This window comes from Pectinophora gossypiella, chromosome 18, assembly GCF_024362695.1.
Source record: "Pectinophora gossypiella chromosome 18, ilPecGoss1.1, whole genome shotgun sequence".
NCBI lineage: Eukaryota > Metazoa > Arthropoda > Insecta > Lepidoptera > Gelechiidae > Pectinophora > Pectinophora gossypiella.
This window is the reverse complement of record NC_065421.1, coordinates 7,716,613-7,744,044: the sequence shown is the minus strand read 5'-3', so window position 1 is coordinate 7,744,044 and position 27,432 is coordinate 7,716,613. Positions and strand designations below refer to the sequence as shown.

The following is a 27,432-nucleotide window of genomic DNA, read 5'->3' as shown; positions in this document are numbered from 1 at the left end:
TGATTATTTCCCATAGCTATATAAGGTTTATTTCACTAACGATTCTGTATTAGCAGTTTGGTGCATTCTGCAAATATTATGCATAGCTTCCATGAAATAACCAATGCTGTTCATATTTCCAACTGGGTTTTACCTGTAATTTTACACTGCATACCAATTTAAAGTTTTATTACTGGTATTCCTTGGAAATATTGTAGCTTTTCATGCACGGCCATGAAATGTCGTATCTACACAGAATATAGCAATATGTAGGTTTACGAAACACTTACACTTTAATTTCGTTAATTAAAATGCTGTTTGTTCCTAATTATTTTTCGTAATTTACAAACTCTGATATAAATACTTTATAATATATAATATTATTTCTTTAGTCTGTTAACTACCTCATCGGGCAAATTTATTAAGGACTTGTATTAATAATTAAGATTTATAAATATCAATTTAAGGTAAGTACCTACTTACTCATTCCCTTAATGACTGGAAGTTATTTTATACTAATTTGAGACACTTTTCTTACGGGAATTAAAAAGTTTATGTACCACATCGAAGCAATTCATTTAAAAAAGCAAAGCAATATTGCAATTTGACATTCATATAAAGTAAGTGAGTAATGCAAACAAATGTCAAATAGAAATACTGTTTTTTAAAATGAATTGCTTTGATGTGGCGTTTTTAACTTCCTTGGTATTAATTTATAGGTAGACGAATACATTTTTCAAGCGAAATTATTTCAGGTATTTGTCAAATACTATAATAGTATTTGAATCTCGGAAATATTGTGGTCCTACAGCCATATAACTTTGATTGCTCTCACATTCGAAAGCCGTTAACGTCGGCTTAGGAATTCCGACGGCTCATTTGCATCCCCTCTATAATAAACGGACAAAGACATGTATCTCCGCAGTAAAATGTCACTATAGTATGAATTACTGTGTAATAAATACCTGTCGAGGTGTATTCGGGTGTTCGCTATATTCAAATGATTGCGGCTGCGATCGATGTGCCCCACTTCCTTCCTTCAGTTGTAATTGGCACTGAGGGTAGAGTACTAAATCATCGAAATTATTGCCTAATATTACCACGGGCGTATAACTTTGTACTCGCAATCTGTTCCGCCTCGCTTTAATTCGTAGCTTTGTTTTAGTTCGCCCGTTCGGAATAAATTCTCAAACAAATCCCCGTGAAACATTTGTTCGAACCTTTTGTGAACCCAGATATTTGGTTAGATGTTCTGAATAGAGCTTAAAACGTGCAATTGGTACGGCTACGCGGCTGAAATAACCATTAAAAAAAATTGCTCTTTATAGATTATTAACAATATAATTGTGAAAAAGTACACTACAATTTGTGACACCAAGTGTATTTAATTCTTTTTACTTGGACAATTATGTGTTGAAAAAAATGTGACGAAAATAATTTAAGTACAAACACAACGATAATTGTCATAAATTTCTGGAAAAGTTTGAAATGTTCCGATCCCGGGAATGTTCCCAAAGAGGGAATATTCTTTAATAGTGAGGACACTATTTATTTATTATTATTAAGGCCTTAAATAACACGGGTATAAATGCAATGTCCTGGAAAATAGCATAAGCAATTTGACTGCAGGATCAGAGTCTCACTAAGACATGGTTATTTAACAAAAATTTATTTTGTTTCTCAAATTGTTCATTCTTGTATTCTGGTCTTATCTGCTTAAAATTTAGGTAATAAAGCTCTTTCTACATAAGTTTTGTGCCTTTTTACTGCCGGGAACTTTCCCAAAGAACATTCCAGTGGTTTCCCAAACATCATGGATTCCGTCAAAATTCAGTCAACTAAAAAATTCAACAAAAGTTGACTGAAATATTTAATAACAAATCAAATGTAATTTACTGACAGCTGTATTGCTGCAATTACGAAAGTCCGCGTATCTGTAAACAAAATCGGCTTCCCGTGAGCCGTTTATTTTACTTTTTGATAGAGTGTAAAATAAAATACATGAGGTTGAATTGGAGGCAGTCATTATTCCGCGGGCTATGTAAATCAACAACCGTGTCCGGGGTAAGATTTATTGCGCGATCCTATATTAGCGCATCGCACCACTTCCTTCCGCAGTCAGCCGAGTCTTGGAATAGGCGTAAACAGGCGAGCACATGCGAGTGAATGCCCGCTCGCATCCAAGTCGGGGCAAATTAACCGTATAGCCATGCTGTAATAGTCCATGTACATCAAACGTAGACAGGAAGTCATATTCTTTAACCAGTTACCCTTTTGGTAGAAAATTGCGCCCTATTGATTGTGTAGAAACATCTAATGTAACTAAATTACCTACAATCCTTCTGGTTTAGCTTTCGTCAGATATTAAATGAAGCATTCAGTACAAGTATAATAATATGATTTTATACAATTCTGTTTTCCTTTGGTATTTTTATATGAAACAAAATTCAAAACTTGATTACAAGGAAAAACTAAAGAGGACACAAATGTTAACGACATTAAAACTGAAGATATTATTTTACCCACGATTAGGGTTAGGTAGATACATACGTAACTGGTAAAAACATAACATACGAAGCTTAAATAACAAGAATAACAGTACAAAATATACAAATTAATACATAAACACGGCTTAGCAACGTTACAACCATGTATCACCTATAATTAACGATGCGTAGAAAGAAGAAATAATTCGGAACGATATAATTGCCCCATGATTTATATTTATCGCTTCAGAGCAGGAAAGCTCTGCGTGGATATTTTAAATTTATGCTTTTATGGGTTTTCGACTCTTTACGATTGCCCGCTATAAACAGTAGAGTGGTGAACGAAACACGAAAACACGTACGCACTATTTTTATACGCATTCAATTGTAACATTGTTCTAACGGGAGGTATAAAAAAGTCGTAAAATGCCTATAAATAATACTGGCCTAATAGGAACATTGATAGGGATCTAGTTTAAAAATAGGTAAATGGCCTCACATTTTTCGAATTTTACTTTACGAAATTTCTTCCGGTAGGTAATGAACATTCAATACTTGCTGACTATACTTAATAATGATTAGTAAGTCTATTGGGAAGGAAATTCCCATTATTGGACTTATTTTCTTTCATTCTTATAATGGATTCAAAACTTGTTAATATCTATCATTATGAGCTTTTTTTTCTACATTTTTATATGTTTTTTATTTGGATTAAGTAACTTGGTTTTTTTTATAGTTGCTCCCGTATGCGCGGAGCCGACGCCGCAAGTTGTGGGAGCGGCGTTGGACGAAGCTTTGCGCGTGCGATGCTCGGTCCACGCTGATCCTGCTGAAGTCACGTTCTTATGGCAGTTCAACAATAGTGGTGAGAGCTTCAATGTCTCGCCTGCTAGATATGGTAAGAATTTTCATTGCATATTTTTCTTCACAATACCGTTTGTACTTGCGAAGAGCGCGTTAAGCCGTTGGGCCCGGCTATTAGCCGTTAAAACACCGCCACCGACCCGCAGTGGTGCAGCGTGGTGGAGTACGCTCCATACCCTCTTCGGTTGATTGAGGGGAGGCCTGTGCCCAGCAGGACGTATATGGACTGCTTATGTTGTGTTATGTACCGTTTTTCGTCTTTTTTTAAAGAAAATTTTAAAGAGGTTTTTCTTGCAGCTTCTTTTCCCCGGCTATACAGGTTGTGAGAAGCTGCAGTAGTTTTATGTTCGTTATGTAAATATTGACGATTCAAAGTGTAACTATGTTACCTACTGAATAAAGATATTTTTGAATTTGAAATTGGAATAACAAAGGTGAAAGAATTACTAAATTAAAAAAAATATTCAAGAATTATTAATGCTGTGAGCGTGATGGGCACATTAGGTCTGGAGATAATTAACCCATTCGTTTTTCGTTTTGCTTGCGCAAGATCGACCACGTCTCCGAGTATCGTGCGCAGCTAAAGTGGCTCCCTATACGACGGTATCCCCATATCCTGTCAGTCCTATTTAATATCCTGTATAATTCTAATACTCCCTTTTACCTTCAATAGCGTTTAGATTTGAGGTCGCAAGTTCAACCTCGATCGTGCACCAGGATGCTGTTGGTGGCTCCTCTCCATCGTACTGATAATTTACTACTTTATCAACGTTAAAAAGAAGAAGCTACCGAGTTTGAGACAAATTCTTTGGGAAATTCTGCCTGTATTTCAATCTTTGGGGGCAAATTATTTCGTTTTTTGTCCCTAAATGGGCACTTTTTTATTACGTTTCTAAAAGCCTATTAAAGAGCAGTTTTTAGAATTACTTTAAGGGCCCATGAGAACCTGTTGAGTTTATTATTCTTCGGCGAACTTTTAACAACTGTAACAACTTTGATCGAATTCTCACTTTGACTTCCAATAACTTATTTTCAATCTTTGATTTGGCTGTTTTTATTTTTTCAGCTAGTGGGTCATTTTCTAAAGATTACGTATGAAGTTAAATAAAATAATTAAAGAAAGGAATCGCGATACATTAATGATTTCTAAAGTCAGGTAGAAAATCTTGAAAAAGGTACACAATGAGTCATAATTATTGATGTTTATTTTTATTTTTTTAAAGAACGTTTAGGGCCCTGTGCCGAGGTTTTTTTTGCAGCTTCTTTTCCCCGGCTATACAGGTTGTGAGAAGCTGCAGTAGTTTTAGGCGGATGAGACGTTCGTTATGTAAAATTGACGATTCAAAGTGTAACTATGTTACCTACTGAATAAAGATATTTTTGAATTTGAATTTGAATATCTCTTAAACTGTAAATACTTAATCGTTGAACATACATGGGGTGTTTCTGGTAGCCAATCAATGAACGCCTCTATTTAATTTTAATTTTGAACTTGAACCTTTGGGCCAACCTGTATATTGAGTATGTATTATTAAGTACAGTGTATAAATATTAACTGTTGTTTATATCCGTTGATGTTCCACCGTCACCGTGATTCCTGTAAGTGGTTGCCTGGAGAAAATTTGTTCAGAACAATAAGGCTCCTGGCTGTACTATTGCTAAATGTTTGTTTATTTTGTGTGTTCAGGACCTCAGCGATACAGGGTTTCCCTAGTGCGGGGTCTATTCAATTCTGTGCAATAAAGTATTATTTAATTTGATTCAATTAAGGCGATCATTTATTGACCTTAATTATTTACTCTTTTTAGAATAATTACTGTTTAATAGTATTGTTGTTCTATGACTTTGGGAACCAATTTGATATTTTCTTTGTTAATTATGTTTTTTATTAGACAACATTTCTTTTTTTTTTGACTTATTGTAGATTTGCCGCAGATGGCATTAACTACTTGGCCGGACAAATGGGGAGCGCTGAACGCTCTCACCCGGTACAACGTTTAAGGCCACAGGCCTGGGGGTGCCCAGTTGGGCGCGAACCTCGGCTCAGGGCGTCGTCTGAGAGAAAAAATATTTGAAAGAATTAATCGACCCTAGTGGGTCAATAGAGATAAGCTCTGATTGAGGGAAATCGTCAACCACGCCGGCTGGGTCGGTATCGGGGTCCTGAAGTGTTTGGTGTCCCGAGCTGATTGGCTGCCTCTATGGCTACAAAATTTTAGTTGTAATAGTCAACTTGTAACAAAAACTATAGAAGTTAAACGAAACTCGGTGTTTCTCTCTATAAATGCTATTTCAAATGTGACTCTGTCAAATAAAGGAAATTTGTAGAATAAAAATAGAATTCCTTCGCAACTATTCCACTCCTTGGAGTACATGAACTCACTAAAGTTATGGATATGGACGCGTGTGGAGTTCAGTTCAGTTCTGAACGGGTCAGACTGTTCATACTATATAGCAGCTGTAAAACACTATCCGATATTAGACTGTGAAATAAAATGAACTTCAATATAGAAAGTGGCCGAGACGTGTTATTTGAATGAGACTATTTAAAGTTGGGTACTTATATGCTTTCGTATAATACAGGATGTTAGTGACATCGTAACGAAAATTTTGAGGGATGATTCAGACCATGATTTTCGGTTGATATCAAATGAAATTTTCCGTCGCAAATGTACGAAACTGTTTTTTTTTTTTGACGTGGCTTATTGTAGATTTGCCGCAGATGGCATTAACTACTTGGCCGGAGTACGAAACTGAAAATATAAAAATAATAAAAAAAAACACTCTGCATGAATTTTCCGACAGGAAATTCTACTTGATACCAACTCAGAATCATGGTCTGAACCATCCCGCTCAGTATTCGTTACGGTGTACTAACACCCATACCTACTTGTATGGCTACGTGTATGTACTTGTACGGGGTATAAATAACATCGTAACGAATACTGAGAAGCATGATTCAGCTTATTATTCTGAGTTAATACCAAGTGGAATTTTCGATCGAAAGTATAGAATTCAAAATAATTAAAAAAATACAAAAAAAAATCATGAATTTCGCGACGGGAAATTCTATGTGATATTAACTCATGGTCTGAATCAACCCCCTCAGTATTCGTTACGATGTCACTGACACCCTGTATATACCGTAATACTATTTCTCAAATTCTCAATACCTCTATTTTTATCTGATAAATATCTTCTAAATAATATAATTATTTTATGTATACAAACTCAATGAGGTGTGGGTACTTAGTTCATCTTACGATGAATGTACCTCTGACTATCCAATTGGGATATAATCGTGAAGTTATAATAATATCATGTTAATAATAAATTAAGCTCTATTATAAAATAAGCAATTTGTAAAGAGAATGCAGTATGTAATTTCATGAAAACTAATTCTTTAAGAGAATTCCTTTCTCTTGTTTGTTTCATGGAAATCTAAATACCGTTCTACGAAATGGCGTCCATTAGGATAGCTGGACCAAATGAAATAAGCAACAAAGCAAGAGGTATTTAGTACCCAGTTAATACCATAGTGGATGAGTTATCTGTTACCTTTCAATTTCGAGAGATATGAATATCGATTTAATTCGTATATCGATCTAATTATTGGACGCTTTTGCTATCGTGTGTTATTCTATTGCAAGGTTACTTGACGACCTACTAGTCCAATGAGATACTTTTTACGAAACGTCAAAACGAAGGTTTTCTTCGAATTTTGTATGGAAGTACTGTCCTGTGACGTCATCGATAAAAGCGGTCAAACGTCGTCCTTTTGGGATTGGGAAATGGGATTGATTTTTGATAATCTTAGACCAGCTTCTATTTCTAGATTAACATTTTATAATTTCTATTTGACCCAGTCAAATATCCTATTTTGTTATCTAAGTAAACAATATTGTCTATAGGTATATTTCGCAAACGTCTAAACAAAGCAGATGACAATAAACTCATGGTTAAGAGGTGTGAATCTCTCTTTAGTACTTAATATATACATAAGATCACGCCTATTTCCCTTTGGGGTAGGCAGAGTCCACGGAATTTCACTTACTACGATCCTAACATACCACTTTCGTTTCTTCCACTCTTGTCGAAAACTTCATTCATATTCACCCATTTAGAGCACATACTCTCCAGTTTAGCACCTTATATAGTGTGTTTAATGTTGAATCTAAATTGACAGCATAAGGGTGGTGAAAATATGAGCACAGAGGAATATTATTGATTAAACACAGAAAGCAACAAGAACAACAGCCTCCGTGGTCTAGTGGTTAGAGCGCAAGGCTCACGATCTGGAGGTCCGGGTTTGATTTCCGATGGGGAGATTGTCGAAATCACTTTGTGAGACTGTCCTTTGTTTGGTAAGGACTTTTCAGGCTTGAATTACCTGATTGTCCGAAAACGTAAGATGATTCCATGCTTCGGAGGGCACGTTAAGCCGTTGGTCCCGGCTATTCGCCGTAAAAACACCTCCACCAACCCGCAGTGGTGGAGTATGCTCCATACCCCCTCCGGTTGATTGAGGGGAGGCCTGTGCCCAGCAGTGGGACGTATATAGGCAGTTTATGTTATGTTAATAGATTTCTTAGTGTATTTTTATCAACAGTCTAGTGACTGTGGTTAACCGGCTTGCTGCTCAAACGGGGAGCGCTGGTTCAAACCCCGGTATCGGACTTGCAAAAATGGGTTACTAACACCGTTGGCTTGACCATTATGGTCGTAAGGCCCAGATGCCTTTTAAAATCCAAATCCCATTGTTTAACTATTGTGTCTGGAAATCCGGGCGTTACGAGGATATAGATGGCGTTACGGCTCATCATCAAACATGGTCTAACTGAAAGTTCGGTGAATTGGGTAGTTTCCTAGGTCAAAGATAAAAAAATAACAAAAAAATTTTTTTTTTATTAAATTCTGATTACTAAATAAAAACAAATCTAAATGTGACAAAAGACATTTTCTTTTTTTATATTTAACTTATTTACGAATTTTAATAAAGAAAAATGTAAATGTATGTGTATAAGTACGACATTTTGTCGCATTTTTCTATGACGTCACAGTTCCATAGTAATTGCGTGTTTTGTCGTTTAATAAAAAGTTACTTATTTGACTAGTTGAAAACTACCGTATTGTGGGTACTTAGTTCATCTTGTGACGGATGTACCTCTGACTACCCCAATTGGGATGTAGTCATGAGATTATGTATGTATGTAATGTATTTTCTTTTTCATAGGAACAATCAACGGGAGTATAAGCGAGCTTCGGTACACACCAGCCAGCGAGAGGGATTATGGGGCGCTGACTTGTAGAGGGACCAACACAGTCGGGGGCCAGGCCCAACCTTGCGTGTTTCAGATCGTCCCAGCAGGTAAGGCTATCTAACAATCGTTTATTCTTCTGAATTCTACGTACTTTAAGTATTATACACAAGCTCACGCGAGTAATCTCTAACGGGGTGGGCAGAGCCACAAGTAATCAAAAGCAACTTGCGCTGATGTTTTATGTATTTATTTATTTATGTTCTATAAATATTTGAACAAATCCGATAGAGCGAAGTGGAAGAAAATACGAAGAAGACAGACCCCACCATCAGATGGGAATAATAAATGCCAAGTATATAGAGAAGGGGGAGGGAAAACGAGAGAGAGAGAGGGAGGGAGATGGGAGATGGGGTGGGGAGAGAGAGAGGGGAGGGGGGGAGAGAAATATTTGCATAAGTTACTCCTTTTTTTCTCTAGATTGACATAATAATACTTCATTCAACATGCTAATTTGTGATAAATTTTTGAGATTTAATTCAAGGGAAATCGAGTAAAGAAAATTATAGTTTTAGGTAGGTCAAATTAAATTAGGAAAACGCGTGAAACAGACATTAGGCACGCCTCATGTTACATGGGACTTAACCACAGCTGGCGAGGAGTGTGTATTCTGTTGCCTATCCCTTCGAGTATGCAGACGTGATACTTCGTATTTCCATAGTTTAATTTACTAATGTTCGCAATACGAAAACGCACTGAATTTTCAGAACGATTCGGAGAAGCGCTTTGTTCTGTCACCGCGAGATTTCAGAACAAATATAACATTCATGCAAGAAATTTGACTATTCAAAACGACAACCTGGGTTCTGGAGGGTGGATAAACCGATTTCAGATTCCCCCGCTATTAAGAAATTTCATTTGCAGAAGCAGGTGGTCTTTATTAAGTCGTGGTTTCTTTGGGAAGATGTTGCTGACACCGGCGTTGTGTTTGCAACGGGAATTATAATTGAATGTATTATTTTAAAGTTTAATGTGGAGGTAAACTATTTAGTTTGCACGTGGAGTTATACCTTACATATTTGTGAGGCGAAGATGTTGTTATTTGAATGTTATTATTATAGGTGTTCGGTGTATTCTTAAGAGCCCGAAATTCGCATCAAGCGCTGCGCTTCATCTTTTATAATGCGCACAGCCAAGCAGTGGAAGGCATTTCCTCCATCGGTGTTTCCTTCATCTTATAACATAAGTTTGAGGCAAGCTTAAATAGGCACCTCCTGGTACACCCCGGGCACTTCATACAAAACACCTCGTTTTATATATACACTACACATTGACGTTATCGTATACGTGTAATTGTGTGTGAACGACTGTCGCCCATACGATTGAAGATTAAAGCAAGGGGGTGAGATAAGCTTAGCTTAGCCATTGGTGGGGAGCGGGAAGTTGCCATTTTATACGTAGTAATATTGCTTATTCTATGCTTCTGGTTAAGCTAGAGCGACAGTCTCTTAACCCAAAAGGGAGGATGGTTTCAAGAGCAAACCCATCTTTTTATATACCAAACATAAATAAATAATTGATGTGCCTTCCATTATACAATCATTTATGTAAAGTAACCAAAGATGCATCAATATTCCAATTATTTTGCCAATAATTTGGAAACACCAAAATTTATCCCATGTTTCAAATCTGAATATTCCTGTTCCACGCAAATGGGAAGAGCTCATCTCATTATCTAAAACAAAATATAAAAAAGCCATCTTTACGTCTTCTGCTTTCTAAAGTAGAATGCGAATAAAATTAAAGTTCTGAATACACTTTCGAACACATCTTCATAAATTCTAAGTCTTATGAGCGTATAATCTTGGAAACTTTAGATTAGGTCCCGGTACTTATGACAGAAAAATAGGCTTCTAAAAATATATAAGAAAAGTTTACACACTACGACCAGTTACGAACCGAATCACCATGTCACACGGATCATTATGATTATCTTTCCTAGGACTTTACGAAGCAACCACTGCAAGTTGTTTTCCAAATACTTGGGGCCCTGCCCATTCCATTAAGAATTACTAGCGTAAATTTTTATATGTATAACGTTTATGAACCGGCGACTCAGTTCATAACAGCCGCTCTATAACTCATCAGTGGACTTTTGTCTAAAATAAGTACCTATTCACCAGCTCGACCATCACCACCAAGGAACTGCACTGTCACAGCCAGTAATGGCTCCAATTGGATCGAGGATTCAAGTCGGGAAGAACTCGGCGACCACTTGGTGGTGCGCTGCGTGGCGGGATATGACGGAGGTCTTCCACAACTAGTGGTGTTGGAAGCGGTTGACACTGCCAGTGGGGCCGTCAGGTTTAACGTCACTGCTAATGAGACTGGTAAGAGCCTTATCTTACCTAGCGTGAGGTCTCCCACTGCTGGACAAAGGCCTCTCTCTATTTCGTCTAGGATCTCTTCAGTGCTTCCTCCGGTCAGCCTTGCAGGAAAGCGTCCAAGTCATCGCGCTATCTAAGCCTCGGTCTTCCACGCCAAAATAATGTTTCCTGTGTAACTGCTACTTAGCTGATCATGTGTGGTGAATGTCAAGCGACCTATGGGCTAGGATTACTACATAATGGTTCTTTTTGAATATGGCTTTATTTAGTTATTAACATTATTCATTTTATTATCTTCGGGGTGTTAACACCTTCATTTACAAATGAATACAAAGGTAGTTAGCAGAAGACAAATTAAAGGCTACCACAATGTATAGAAGTGAAATAATTTAGAAAGAAACAAATAAATACCACTCTGGGCCTGGCTTTCTTAATAGAAACTGGAAAGGACATAGACGGAGATGGTGCAAATTTTCTGCAAGGTAAGAGGAGGTACTGGGGAGATAATTACGGAAGAAATGGAAGGGACCCTTTGTCCAGTAGTGTGGCACTTCAAACAAGACAAGATAGAATAATGGTTTTAAAATTACTACATTCAAAATGTATAAACGAAACTTAGTATCTGCTGTGTTTTACCTATCTAATCATATCTACGGTGCTTTGGTCACAATCTATATAAAACTACCTTCAGAAGCAACGGTAAGTGGAAGCTTTTAGTTTTCTCTCGAGAGCTCGAACCTGAATTTCTTATGTCTAGTGGATTTGGTAGAAAGGTTGAATAGAAAATGATCTAGTAAGAACTGAATGAATAAATGTTACGGCATATATATTATTACTACCCATTCGAGTCAACGAAAATGATGAGATCAAAAAATTATAATACAGGCTGTTAATGACACCGTACCTTTGCCGGTTTAATAGTAACCCTGACACCAGGGTTGATGAGGTTGGTACTCCACCTCATAACCCACAGCCGTGGTCGAGTTATGATGACCGGAATTCTCCAATGCGCGGCCAACGCCTTGGGCAAGTGGTTTCGCAAAAGGAGAATCGAGGTAAACCCGGAGAAAAGTGCAGCGATGTACTTTTCAAAGGGCTATTATAACATGCCACGTTGTAGGCAAATCTACAATAAGTAACGTCTAAAAAAAGAGTGACACCGTAACGAATACTGAATCATCCTTATGATTCAGCTCATGATTCTGAGTTAATATCAAGTGGAATTTTTCGTCACAAAAGTAAGGAATTAAAAATAATTAACAAAAAAAAAAACACTAATTTGTCTATGACTTTTTCTTCGGAAAATTCCACTTAATATTAACTTAGAATAATGAATTGAATCATCCTCCTCAGTATTCGTTACGATGTCACTTACACCCTGTGGGTGCGTGTGCGAGAAAAGTAAGTGTTATTGAAAATTAAAAATTAATGTATTCGCGCGCATACCTTATAATGTTCGATTACAATCTGATGTATTAGTATACTCCGTCAAAAACGTAGAAAATTTCAGTTCTACATTTGCCATGCATTATAAAATATTTGTAAGTAGGCTATGCGTTAAGGATAAAATAACTCCGAAGGACGTAATATACGATCCCGACGACCCGATTACTCTAGCCATAGAGGCAGGCAATCAGCTCGCGACACCAAACACTTCAGGACCCCGATACCAACCCCGCCGGCGTGGTCGACGATTTTCATAGCATGCAAACTACCAACGAAAATTGGTTTGAACAAGATCTAGTAAGTAGTTTTCTTTTAATACATCATAAATCGTAAACCGTAAAAAACTTTTATAAAATTATGTTACTTGCTGTTACGGAACCCTTCATGGGCGAGTCCGACTCGCACTTGGCCGCTTTTTATTACGACCAGGCACAATTACACCTTCCATCCATTATTATTCTGTTAAAAATAAATAAAAGCAATATAGATAGCAACAGAATGTAATCCAAATAACAAGCAACAATAACTTTTATATATTATAGCCCCTGCCATTAGATTATATTTTTAAATAGGTAATTATGTAGTCCGAGCAATGAGAAAATAGGCAATTATCACGTTAAATCTGAACAGTCTGGAAAGTCACTAATTAAAATTAAAGTTTTACTATTTATTCATAAAATACGTATTTTGTTACAATGAAATATAAATTTACTATTTATTCACAAAATACGTATTTAATTTCGTTGATGAATTGATTATGTTTTTATTAAAATTTCGTGTTTGTCGTACCAGTAGGTGCTTCCTTTTACAACTAAGATGTATATAAGATGATTTTAAAATAAAACTTAAAGAAATGTGTTTAATCTATCTACCTATATCAGCCTAAATTGATATCCAATTTTGGACGTAGGCCTCTTCCATGTTTTTCCACTTCCGACGATCTTGGGTGTTTAATAATGTGGTGAAAATATGCTTTGTTTCATAGATGGAGTGGCACTGTTTCTAGTGCCGTCTGGTGTGTTGTGGTCAAGTGGACATAATTTACGCCTCACAGTGCATTCACGGAACGACAAAGGAGCCTCAGAAAGGATAATGATCCATGCTTTAGCGTATCAGGACCCTGAAAGGCGGACTGGTGAGTATAACAAAGATACATAGATAGCGGGGCTAATTCCTGCCACTCTTCCTGCCGACAAAAGCCACGCTCTTGTCAGTGAAGCATTCTCCATTCTTGTCTATCCAATGCCAACTTTGACTTCTCTTAAGACACGACGTTCGCCCGCAAAAAATAAGAGATTGTAATAATCATACTAATGAGATTAAACGAAATTAACTTTTATGATTAAACAAATTCAGTAGGTATTATGAGCTGTCTGTGAATGTTTATTACATTTTAATTTTATGATAGTTTATAAATATAATTGTGAATTCTGACAAGTCTGATCCTTTAATTGCTTGGAAACCTGTAACGCTTAATGTTATTAACTTTTGGAAATTTCAATATTGCCGTGTTACGGTGGAATCATTTGGATCTCTAACGTTTTCTATTAATTTCGATATTGCTCGTAATCACGAGTCTGGGCGAGTTTAATATTTAATTATATATATATATATATATATATATATATATATATATATATATATATATATATATATATATATATATATATATATATATATATATTACGAGCAATATCGATATATATATATATATATATATATTTAATTTAGTTGTCATGGTTTTCATGTAAAAACCATTTGGAATTGCACACTTTCTTTAAAAAAAAAATTGTTACGTAAGGCCGTCTCTATTGTACTTTTGTTCTATTATGAATGTTTTATATTTAAAGTTGTGTAAGTACTGTATTGTTTACGTGGTTTCATACAGATGGCACCTACGGCCTGATGGCAGGAGTATCCAAACTCGCCTTCTGGTCTATTCTCCTGACGGTCGCCATATGCTCAGGCGTCGCTGTATTCACGGGATATTTCTTGCGCAAAAAGAGGTAAGTAGTGTTAGGTACATTGCCTGATTCTCGAGTGATACATTACTATGCTAAGAAACGCCACAGCACTAGTTTTTGCAATTTGACAGATTTAACTCATACCATACTCCGGACACTTCATACAAACAACCTCACACTACACGTTGACATTATCAACACGAGCAACTGTGTGTGACGTCTGAGGGCTGTCAATTAGAATACATTATTTAACTGTTAGTACTTACCTAAAAAGGTAGTACTATTAACAAATGATTATTTTATAATACATAAACTGCCTATATACGTCCCACTGCTGGGCACAGGCCTCCCCTCAATCAACCGGAGGGGGTATTTTATAATAATCACTTAATATTTTTTTATTTATTCACCACACAAATCACAAACGAGAAATTTTGAACAATGAAGGTTCACAATGGGTTAACCTAGCTCAAACGCTGGTTGTGAGCGGAGAGTTGCCGTTCTATACGTAGTATTATTCCTCATTCTATGCTCATACCGAAAGCTATAGTAAAAAGTACCCATACTTATCTGTCTATATTGAAATATAAACACTAATTGTACTGAACTGAAACGGTACGACAGACGGTGGTTGTATTGTAAGGTTGTATTGAAGGGACACCTGTGTCCAGCGGTTGTGTATATATAGTACATACTTATGTATGTACTGAACTAGACGGTCCTCTATTAGTCATCATCATCAGCCCATCAACGTCCCCACTGCTCGGGCACGGGCCTTCCCTATGGATGGATAGGGAGATCGGGCCTCAAACCATCACGCGGACCCAGTGCGGATTGATGGTTATTAACGACTGCTAATTCAGCCGGGACCAACGGCTTAACGTGCTTTCCGAAGGACGGAGGAGCTCGAGATGAAAACATTTTTTTTTGTGGTCACCCATCCTATGACCGGCCTTTGCGAAAGTTGCTTAACTTCAACAATCGCAGACCGAGCGCGTTTACCGCTCCGAGCTCCTCACATCCTCCGAGCTCCTTCCATTTGTACCTAGCTCTAATTGTCTCTGAATTCCTTGTAAATTTAATTTGTTTTGTTATTAGTTTTGATTGAGAGGTGCTGAATACTTACAGTGAATACCTTAAATACTCAACTTGAAATAAAGGAGGAGTTTCGCATTTCAAAGGATTTGTACATTTTTTTGTTACATTAGGCTAAATAACTAAACTGACTGACTGACATTAGAAGTATTTACCCAAAGACCAAATTTCCATTATTATATTAATACAAGCTAGCATTACTACTAATATAAAAGTTTGGTACATACATACATAAACTCACGCCTATTACCACCGGGGTAAGCAGAGACTATAGAATTCCATTTGCTTCGATCCTGACACACTTCTCTTGCTTCCTTCACATTCATCAATCGCTTCATACACGCACGCGCGTTCAGAGTAGATCGTACTAAATCTTTTCTAAGTACACCTCCAATTTGGTCAATGTAAGTCCTTCTAGGTCTTCTTCTGCCAGCCCTACCATCAACTAAATTAAAGTTTGGTATTTACTTGTAAATTATTCCGGCCAAGAAGTTAATGACATCGAATTCCCTTCGATGTAATAGACGATACTTTCAATAAGTAATAGAAGAAGGAATAATACTACACTTAGTCTAAGGACAGCCTCCGTGGTCTAGAGGTTAGAGCGATAGGCTCACGATCTGGAGGTCCGGGTTCAATTCCCGATGGGGATATTGTCGAAATCACTTTGTGAGACTGTCCTTTGTTTGGTAAGGACTTTTCAGGCTTGAATCACCTGATTATCCGAAAAAGTAAGATGATTCCGTGCTTCGGAGGGCACGTTAAGCCATTGGTCCCGGCTATTAGCCGTAAAAACACCTCCACCAACCCGCATTGGACCAGCGTGGTGGAGTATGCTCCATACCCCCTCCGGTTGATTGAGGGGAGGCCTGTGCCCAGCAGTGGGACATGTATAGGCTGTTTATGTATGTTATGTATGTAAGTCTAAGGAGTAAGAGGCAGCGCGCTGACTCTCTGGTTTGCTCGCCCTCAAACGTTAGTCGACACGCGGTAAGAATGAGATTTTATATTCAGTGTGTAATGCAATCTTCTTCTATCGTGTGGGTTGTGAGGTGAATTACCGACCTCATCCGCAAAAAGCTCCTGACATGGCTCATGTAACGACTACTTACTTACTCCTTATGCATTAATAAAATAAGTTAGTGTATTAGATTAAGGTTGTTATTTTTATTTAATAAAAGAAAAAAAAAAAAGTAGAAAGAGTCAACGCGGACAAGGTTGGGGGTACCATCTAGTATTCTTTTTACTGGCCTGGATTGTCCCACTGCTGGGCAAAGTCCCCTCTGAGCTTCCACTTCTCCCTATCCTGAGCGATCTCTCTCCAATCCGTCTCCAACGTATCCAGTAGGGCTAACATGCGCTGACGTGATAAAATTTTATCACAGTATTTTATCGATTCTGATATGTGAACTTAAATAAGTCATGTCGTTCTGTCAAAGTACGAACAAAATCACGTGACACGCATGTTAAGGAAAAAAACAATCTTATCGATTTCAACATTTATTGAATCGATCGATAATTATATAACGTTGCGCATTTTACCCTGCTGGTTGACTTTCCATTGCTTCCTGAATCTGCCTCTGCCTCTGCGGCCAAGACGTGAATATCTAGTCATAATAAAGTATATTCCTGACCCTTAGGGCGCGTCCACCAATAAAGCAGCAGTCACCAGAATTGCAGCTGAACGCGGGAGATGGTCAGTACGTGGTCGCGTATACTCTGAAGCCTCCTAAACAAGCTCAACCAGACATCCTGAACCCGCCTCCAGGTAAGAGAATAAAATAATTCTTTATAAAGAAGTATTTATCAGAGTCAATTTATATAAATATTTGTCAGAGTGAGACGGAACGAGAACGGAATATTGTTAGAGAGGGACCGAGGTTAACTCTGTCTCTTATTGTATTTAATATGTACTGAAACGGGCACTGAGTACAAACACAAATATACTTTATTGTACCAAAACAAAAAGAAATAATTACAAAAAGACTCTTAACTAAGTACATGACAAATGGCGGCCTTATCGCTTAAAGCGATTTCTTCCAGACAACCATAAGGTGAGGATATGAAAAATGAAACTGAAAGATTGCGGATAGAAACTAACTAGCTTTTGCCCGCGACTTAGTCCGCGTGGCGTGTTATAAAAAGAGAGATCTTTGTGTGTGAGGGAGAAAGGTTAAAAAATGCTTAATTTATTATTTTTAAATGAGGTTATAGTATAAGTAGCTCAGTTAATTTGGTTTGATATAAATTTAGGAAAAAACGATCAGCGGAGACTAACCCTAAAGTACCTATAGGCTTTCGTCTGGAATTCAGAGATGAGAATATTTTTTCATACAAATGTTTTTTCCCGCTAACTCCAGTTTCCGTGGGAATTTTGCAATATCCTCTTGCAACTAAGCTTTAAGTTTACTAAGGTACCTGCATGTCAAATTTCAGGCGTATATCTTAAGCGGTTTAGATTTTTCATATAAAAGGATTTTCCCGCTAATTCCCGTTCCCGTGGAAATTTCGGGAATTCCTTTCTTAGTGCACGTCTACGGTACCTAAGCTACGTCCCTTCCAAATTTCAAGTGCCTACGTTTAGCCGTTTAGGCTGTGCGTTGATATGTCAGTCAGTCAGTTTCTCCTTTTATATATTTAGATAAGTACAACTTACCAATAAATACACGCAAATAAATATATAACATACATACAAATATATACATATACCTAACCTATATATACATATATAAATAGCTTACTTATATAAATAGTACACACAAAATACCTAATAATTAGCAATCAAGAGCCACAGAATATAAAAAAAAAACTTCAACACACTGAGTAGCGTTTGTTGTAAGATTCAGGTATATGTTGTGTACCTAGGTACATACTTATATAATTGGCAACCCAACATCCCTTTCAATAAGGACATAAGCGCGATAAGTTATAATACGAAGTATCTGGGTTTTATGCCGAATACACATTGGGCTCACGGTCCGGATTCGATTCCCGATGGGGACATTATTGAAATCACTTTGTAAGAGTGTTTTTTGTTTGGTAAGAACATTGCAGACTTTTATCACCTGATTGTCCGAGAAGTGTGATTCCGTGCGTCGGAAGGCACGCGGCTATTATCCGTAAAACACCTCCTCCGCAGAGGAGCAGCGTGGTGGAGTATGCTTTATATCCCCTCCGGTTGAGGGAAGGCCTGTGCCCAGCATTGGGACGTACATTTATATGTATATGTTATATGCCGAATACATTTACGAATGCAACCTAAAACCTATAAAACAAAAAGTAGAATGACCCTCGAAATTGTTTAACGTCTCTCATAGAAAATATAATATACAGGGCGCTTCAAAATATCAATTTCACATTTTAGACGGGGGCCCTCCAAACGTGAAGTGTGGCACAGAGGCAGCTGTCAAAAATGGGACACTTACCGTAAGTGACGAGTGGTGCCCGGGTGAACGCGGCTCGCACGAAGAGCGCACGGTAAGCTCAAATACCGGGCATATTTTTACCAACTTGTATTTTGTATGATTTTTTCAACAGTTTATTGGAATTCCATGTACTGGAATTCCGGCCAAGTAGTTTGATGTTATTTGCGGCAAATCAAAAACTTGTACTGGTATTAAACATAGTCATTTGTAGGTCACAATAAGAGAAAACGGAACCCTGATTTTAAATCGCATAGATTGATTATTGTCAACAGAGAGATTAAAAGTAGTAAAAACAGCACGTCCAAGTAGCGTAACGCTGTAAGAAGCAAATCCAGAAATATAATGAAAACTGGGACAGGTATATTTGATGTAAATACACTCAGACAGATATAAATTGATTGAACATGATTGATATATAAAATGATTGAACATGATTGATATATAAAATGATTGAGCAGAGAATCAAACTGAAGAGATCTGGTTTGGCGGTTAATATACTACGTTACAGAGTTCGATTTCCAAGAAAAAACGGGTTGTTTATGATTATTGGGGTCGGAGTGTAAAGGTGCATTTGTTTTTTTTAAAAGAGGAGAAAGTAAAAGGAGTGAAGATAAATAAAAAAATCTATATTCCACAATTTTCGAATATGGAATTTGGGTTCGCACAAGTGGAAAGGACACACAGAACCATAATCTCAATACAGAGTTTAACCATAATTACTTTAGATACCTCAACTCCATTACAGTCGATCAACACAATGGCTTAAATACGATGGAATCCATTTGAATAATGCAATGTATTTTATGAAGAAACATTAAGTAAAGCTAAGATTAATGTGAAGATGTTAAGCTATTATTATATAGTTAAGTATGTAATTAATAACAATTTACCGCCAAACTTGTAATTGCTATGAAACCGTGATCAATTAATATCTGCCCTGGCTATTTGCAGTATTTATAGGTGTAGGTAACTGGCCGATAGACTGTCCTCTTCACAATATAATTATGAGATTAAACGAACTTACCTGTAAGTGAAGTTCTATCTCAATTATACGAAGCTCCTTGTTCGAGAGGTTTTTAACAGTGTAGTCTACGTCTTATGCTCCAGCATCGTCACAATTTTCAAAGCTCATATCCAAAGCTAAAAAAAAAGTTAGTTTCCCGCTTCCTGAACGTAGCTGTCAACTAATGTCATTATGTTTAAAGCATGTTTCATGGACAACTCCATCACCTGTGGAAGCTTTAGGGCGGGATATTAAAATTTAAGGGAGGGAGTCCTCTCGAACAAGGAGCTTCGTATAATTGAGATAGAACTTCACTTACAGGTAAGTTCGTTTAATCTCATAATTATACTCGCTCCTTGTTCGAGAGGTTTTTAACAGTGTAGATGTTCAAAGTTTAGTTGGGAATGAAACATTTAAATTGAAACGAGTACCAATAATATGATTATTCATTAATGAATAAAGTACATTGTTATCACGAAAGCTGATTAAGCTGCCCATGACTTTAATCCCAATAAAGGCAGTCAGAGGCACAGCCGTCGCCTGATAAACTCAGCGCGGCGTTCCACCAAACGTTTTGATATTATCATGTAAAAAACAATAAGAATAATAACTGTTCGCTAAACAAGTTTCACCAGTTCTCAAGAATGGAATCGATATTATGTATGTTATATATGGTTATACTATACTGTACTAGAATAGATACATAGTTCTAAATAATTAAGTTGAAGTTCAGCTAGAACATTAAATACCTATTTCACATTACTATCAATTTCACAACAAAAGAACTACACAAGAACAAATTTATGAATGAGCTCAACATCAAGATTGGCTATAAGAGCCTCACAGGGACCTCACCATAGAGCACATTTCCGAAGCTCTTGAACAACAACGATAGTTATAGTCGAAAGGACTGTGAGACTTCATCATATAGTATAACACTCATTTTTCATTGGCATACCAAGGGCTACAATAATTATCAAAGTTACACATTATTTGTTTACATACATAAAAGAAGAAGAAATACATAAAGAAGAACGGGTAATGACGAGGGCACCCAGACACAAGATTGATTGTAACATCCTGTGCTAAGTTGGCAATTGTTGTCGACATTGAGTAGTTAAATGAATCCTAAGACAACATGTCAAATTGATTAGAGAAAATACAAATATAAGTGCAAGTAAGAATTTCGATACATTTATTCAAATGACCTTTTTCATTAAAATATTCAGAACCACTGAACTAAACTTTCCTCTTTATTATAAGATATTGTTAAATGAGGCTGAAAGTATAAAGAGGGGAAGTGCATTTACATTATGTACTTGTGTGATAATTATCTTTGTAATAATTAAGATTTTGTTTTTATTAAAATAGATTACCTGAGCCCACGTTATTGTGTATTACCTAATATCGACCATATGGGCTTGGTAATAACATTTAGTATAATTTTTTATGTGGTAATAATAAATATAACTTGTTGTGGATTTTTTTTTCCTATTCCTCTATGCAACCTTTCACCCACCAATCAGATGATAGAACAACGTACACACAACACATTAACACACGTAACATTGTTTACGCAGCTATCTCTTTAGTGTAATAATTATTGAATTTGTTTTTAGGACAGTAATAGTAACGTCCTATTATTTACTGGAAAAAATAAATAAATGAATAAAACATATTTTACCCTTAGGTATGCAGTTACATATAAGGATAACATTAATTTATTAATTATCGGTCGTGTAGGTATATTATCATCGTTCGTAAAAATCATCCTTTCCTTTAACCTAACTTAACATGATCCTGTTGTTTGCACAGGGATTCACTTCTCGTACCCATCCTGAAGATTTAATATGTCAGGTTATTTAGTGAAGGGACCTGCCTGATTTACGTTACAACACTAACCGAAAAATAGGATAAACATATATTTATCATGAAAATATTATTGTTACTTCTCCACTGCAGTTTGGTTCCGATTGATTAAGTGGAGGGACATTATTGTTGTAATTTTTATAAATCTACAACAACATAATTTAGAGAAAACGCTAATGGTGATGTAAGTTATATGTTACTAATGAACTATTTTTCCTACCTTTTCACCTATGAGTTAATAATAAAAAGGGCAACTATTCTATCTAACCGAACTAGGTATTAATATTTTACAATTTCGAATGTAATACTTGAAGGAAATTTTCATTGAAGTTATAATATTATCAGGTAGGTACCTCAATTTATACTGAGATTAGTATTGTTATTCCTGATTAACAAAGACAGGATTTGAATCCCATGTCTTAATGATAATGCTAAAACTTTTAGTGATAGACATTCGGAATTAATTTTACCAGAATTTTGAAAAATATATTTGCTTGTGCAAATTTTCCCATTATAACTTTATAGGGAATTCTTCCTCCTCATGAGGTACTATTCTTAAACGGCCTTGCTGCCTGGGCCACTGTTGATACTAATGGCTGTGAGACTGCTAATACATCTGGTTGTAGCTCTGCTACTACTGCTGGCTGTAGGGCTGCTGGTACTGCTGGTTATAGCACTGCTGATCATGACTGGTTGCATCACTGCTTTTATTGCTGGCTGTGGGGCGGCCTGCTGATACTGTTCCTTGTGGGCTTTCTGTTCATGCTGTTGGCTGTGGGGCTGCCTGCTGATACTGTTGTCTCTGTTCCACAGATCCTGTTGCTATCTCGTTTACTCACTCTTCGGGCAATGTTATTCATTATTATTTATGTGCTATTTGAATTTTATGATGTTGGTTGAAAGAATTTAATAGCAGTATTCTCTAACCATATCTTGTGTACAGTTATCTCTTTTGAAAGTAATCTCTGACATTACATGCTTTGATTTCTAGCACAGTTGAGGTTGATTAATAGAACAGAGGCTTTTAGGTTTTGAATTGTCGGTTATTTCTTCAGAATTTGTATTTTATAATAATCAATTTGACATAATAGTCTATTGTTTCTCAACATTAGTCTAATCTTGAGTTTCAACTTGGGTAGGTAAGCCCCGACAATTCAATGGTTTATCTTCGATTCCTCAAGTGACAAACCAAACATGGAAATAAAAGTATAAAAAATAGTTGGTCTATGTTCTAGCTATCTACTAGCGTTTAGCAAAAGGCGATACTTGTAGTGGTAGCTTTATGTTATTTGAGTTGATACCATCAAGTCCATTGTCTATCCTCTAAGTGATAGCTCTAGGTATGGAAATGAGAAATAGGTATATAGCGCTTGCCAATGCCGACCATAATCGTGGTAGCTCTTATGTTAATATGGTTCATACCATCAAGTCCATTGTCTATCCTCTAAGTGATAGCTCTAAGTATGGAAATGAGAAATAGGTATGTTAGCGCTTGTCAATGGCGACTTTCTTAGTGGTAGCTCTTACATTCATTGTGTTGATACCTTCGAGTCCATTGTCTATCCTCTAAGTGATAGCTCTAGGCATGGAAATGATAAATAGGTATATTAGCGCTTGGCAATGGCGACCTTCCTGGTGATAGATCTTTTGTTAATTAGGTTGATACCATCAAGTCCATTGTCTATCCTCTAAGTGATAGCTCTAAGTATGGAAATGAGAAATAGGTATGTTAGCGCTTGTCAGTGGCGACCTTCCTAGTGGTAGCTCTTATGTTCATTGCATTGATACCTTCAAGTCTATTGTCTATCCTCTAAGTGATAGCTCTAGGTATGGAAATGACAAATAGGTATATTATCGCTTATCAATGGCGACCTATCCTAATGGTAGCTCTTATGTTCATTGTGCCTTTAAGTCCATTGTCTATCCTCTAAGTGATAGCTCTAGGTATGGAAATGTAAAATAGGTATATTAGCGCTTAGCAATGGCAAACTTCCTAGTGATAGCTTTTATGTACATTAAGTTGGTACCATCAAGTCCACTGTCCATCCGCTAAATGATAGCTCTAGGTATTAAAATAAGGCATAGGTATATTTGCGCTTTGCAACAGTCTTAGTGGTTGATTTTTATGTTAATAGGGTTGATACATCAAGTCCATTGTCTATCCTCTATTGTGATAGCTCTAAAGGGAAACAAATAGTCTGTCTATTCTCTAGTCAGACAGTTCACTACTAGTGCTTAACTAGGTGACTCTCCAAGTGGTGTTCTCTTGTTGGTTAGGTTGGTACCAATAATCATCACCCATACGTTGGAAGCTTGAATTATAATAAGATTAGAGTAATTTGGAAGAAATTACTTACTATAATAAGGCTATCTTTTGCCTGTACTCTCTTAACACTCTTTCTGTTTTTATTGTTAGGGTATATTATCATCATCTTATATTGTAAGTATCATTCGGAGAAGATAACATTATTAACACCACTTAACAGAGCCTGTGAGAAGGGATTATATACTGTTATAATATATATAATATCATTTTTAAGTATGGTTATCTTGTAGTAAACCAATTATAATCCTCTAAATGTTTTAAGTGTTATCTTGAATAAGTTATGTATCTTGTCTACCAATGGTGTAGATGACCTCTGTGATATTGAGTACTACTGTGTCATAGGTACTTCTTGATGAACAGGGTAAACATGAAGTGCTTCTGTCATCTAATTATCTGAACTTGTCAAATTATTTCCGAGTTAATTATTTACTTTTCTATGCCATTCTGCGGTTATATTTCACTGGTTCTCTTTGTTTTATAATAAAACTGCTCATTTCATTCGCTGATAGTAAGTTATCAACCGCAACATAAGCAAAGAACACGAATTACAAAAAGAAACAAATTTTTTTTTTTTTGACAGATGAAAATAAAAACGCGGCAAGGCGGAAGACAAGGCTTAGGCCTATTTTGATCGTGATTTTCGAATATTAAATTACTAAAGTCAAGACTGTATAGTCCTCGGATCTTTGCCTGCCTTATATAAGGCGAATTTAAACAACATCAACATCGGAATAAAGTATAACTTTTAAATCACTGTTATAACACGTACACGATACAATTTTATTATTTCTGTTAATAAAACTAGTTACTTTTATTAGTAATAAGTACCGAGTTAAGTTACTTCTTCGAATGTTAGGATTATAAAATTATAACCTCAAAAAAAAGTAATTTGTTTTCGACAATAAAAGGAATTAAATTGAATTGATCATAATTATATCTTCTCTTGTTTTAGTAGATGGATAATGTTAAGACTTACCAGTTTAATCCACATTTTGTTTTATCAAAAAGAACTTACGCTCGTCGTCATCCACATTTTTTCTTTGGTACTGTTTCTAGCTTTTTTAGAGAAAAAAGCACTTGATTATGTAAGTAACAGATTTTTCGCACTATATCAATCATGTTTTTGTATTAAATATTAGTTTTCAATTAGTTTATTTACGGAGGCGAAGTGACGCGCCGGTGCACAAAAACCGTAATGACATTAGTTGACAGCTACGTTCAGGAAGCGGGAAACTAACTTTTTTTTTAGCTTTGGATATGAGCTTTGAAAATTGTGACGATGCTGGAGCATAAGACGTAGACTACACTGTTAAAAACCTCTCGAACAAGGAGCGAGTATAATTATAGTGTCAAAGTTCAGCGCGGCCAGCTCATAGTCGTATAAAAATACCATGAAAAAATGCAATATTACAATTCTTGTCGTAAAATCCTTTACTACAAGTAATCTATTTAAATATTATGTGAATCGTTTAAAATAAATATGTGTCGTATTCAGATCTTTGCATTGATTATGTCATGATGAGTTCGACCGACTCATAAAAGCAATAGTAAAGATTTATTCTACTTAGCAATTTAAGTTAAAATTAAGTTACTCATTAATCAAAGGCTGGATTGTAGTTTTAATGAAGTATAAATATTTGAATATCATAGCATAAAACAATATATACTTACAAAATAAATATTGACCTTTGACAGAATTGAAGACTGTTTAAAATTGTTTTTTTAATTTTTCAACACTGTTTCTTTTTCTCAAACAGTTGCTGTCACCGCCTCGGTCTTCGTCGAAGCTTCCAGTAGCCAACATGACGATAAGTAGAAGAGAACATCTCATAGCCGAAGAGATCCCCGGACCAGAGAGTTGTGTATAGATAGATATACATGTAGAAAAATCTAGCCAATTATTTATACTATAACTTTTTGTACATAATGACTGTCAAAATTGTGATAATTGTAAATAGATACGAGGAGAAGTCGAAGTAAAAATCTGTTAAGTGCTTTGTATTTTTTAAACCTTCCCTGGAGTCGTCATTATAAAAAGAGCAGGGGGTTAAAAAGGCTACATCGAAGTAATTCATCTAAAAATGCAACATTGCAATTTGGCGCATTTACATCATACGGAAATCAAAAAGTTTACGTACCACATCGAAGCAATTCATTTAAAAAAGCAAAGCAATATTGCAATTTGACATTCATATAAAGTAAGTGGGCAATGCAACCAAATATCAAATACAGTGAAATCTGGTTAAGTGAGACATCAAGGGACCTGCAATGTCGTTTCACTTATAGAGGTATTCCACTTACCCAGTGTCTCAGATAGACAGGTCTAAATAAATATCTGTCTCATTTACAGAGGGTTCCATTAATAGAGGTGAGTGTCATTAAATAAAATAACGTGTTTTGTATTTTTCAAATAAACATCTGTATGATAATAAAGCGAAACTAAAAATGAAGGTAATTGAAGCTCAAAATTTGTACTTACGTACTTGGATTTACGTGCGGAATTTGTGGGTAGAATAAGAATGAGTAAACAAACAATGTTATCTCAGTTACAGAGGTTTATGCATATAAAATATACTCGCTGTCTCAGTTATAGAGGTAACTATGATGATAAATCGAAAGAACAAATCCCAGATATAGAGGCTAACCTCGTCCCACTAACAGAGTTAATTCAGTGCCAAAGTGTTGGGTTAGGTTAGGTTACCTCAGCATGAGTTCCAGTTATGGAGGTTTCTCACTTATCCAGGTCCCACTTAACCAAGTTTCACTGTAGCAATATTGCTTTTTAGATGAATTGCTTCGATGTGTCCTTTTTAACCCCCTAGTACTAACTAATTAAAAGGAGAAAGATGATTTTTAGACAAATCAGTCATCTTCATTAAAGATTACATTAGATATTGATCTACTTGAAAAGATACATCATCATCATCATCAGCCGTACGACGCCCACTGCTGGGCATAGGCCTCCCCCAAGGATCTCCACGACGATCGGTCCTGCGCTGCCCGCATCCAGCGGCTTCCCGCGACTTTCATCAGATCGTCGGTCCACCTTGTAGCGGGCCTACCCACTGAGCGTCGTCCGACACGTGGTCGCCATTCTAGAACCTTTCCGCCCCAGCGGCCATCGAAAAGATACCTTACTAAGTAAATATGCGTTCAATTAAATTATGCGCATGAAAAGAGTGTTCATTTTAATTATAAAAAAAATATACAGGTATACCTACTTCCCAAAAAAGAGATACCCGTTAATTATTTTTAATCTTTAACAAGGTAAGTATAAAAAAGAAAACATATTTTTCGGATTTTACGTGAGGATTTTACAAGGTGGGGGCT

The 27,432-nt window shown here is 36.3% G+C and overlaps 1 protein-coding gene across 2 annotated transcripts in view; it reads left to right on the top strand.

Moving 5' to 3' along the window:
• The window catches only part of LOC126374783 (hemicentin-2-like), a 214,236-nt gene extending 188,140 nt beyond the window's left edge, over positions 1–26,096 (top strand). Inside the window, exons 11-18 of one of the 2 annotated variants that reach the window (XM_050021496.1) lie at positions 3,202–3,363; positions 8,563–8,697; positions 10,771–10,977; positions 13,406–13,555; positions 14,309–14,426; positions 17,120–17,247; positions 18,844–18,956; positions 25,860–26,096. In XM_050021496.1, the coding sequence (XP_049877453.1) occupies positions 3,202–3,363; positions 8,563–8,697; positions 10,771–10,977; positions 13,406–13,555; positions 14,309–14,426; positions 17,120–17,247; positions 18,844–18,956; positions 25,860–25,970 (1,124 nt within the window). In that variant the 3' untranslated portion in view covers positions 25,971–26,096. The remainder of the gene's footprint in view (positions 1–3,201; positions 3,364–8,562; positions 8,698–10,770; positions 10,978–13,405; positions 13,556–14,308; positions 14,427–17,119; positions 17,248–18,843; positions 18,957–25,859) is intronic. The other variant, XM_050021497.1, reaches the window with a different exon arrangement.
• Positions 26,097–27,432: the final 1,336 nt, after the last annotated feature.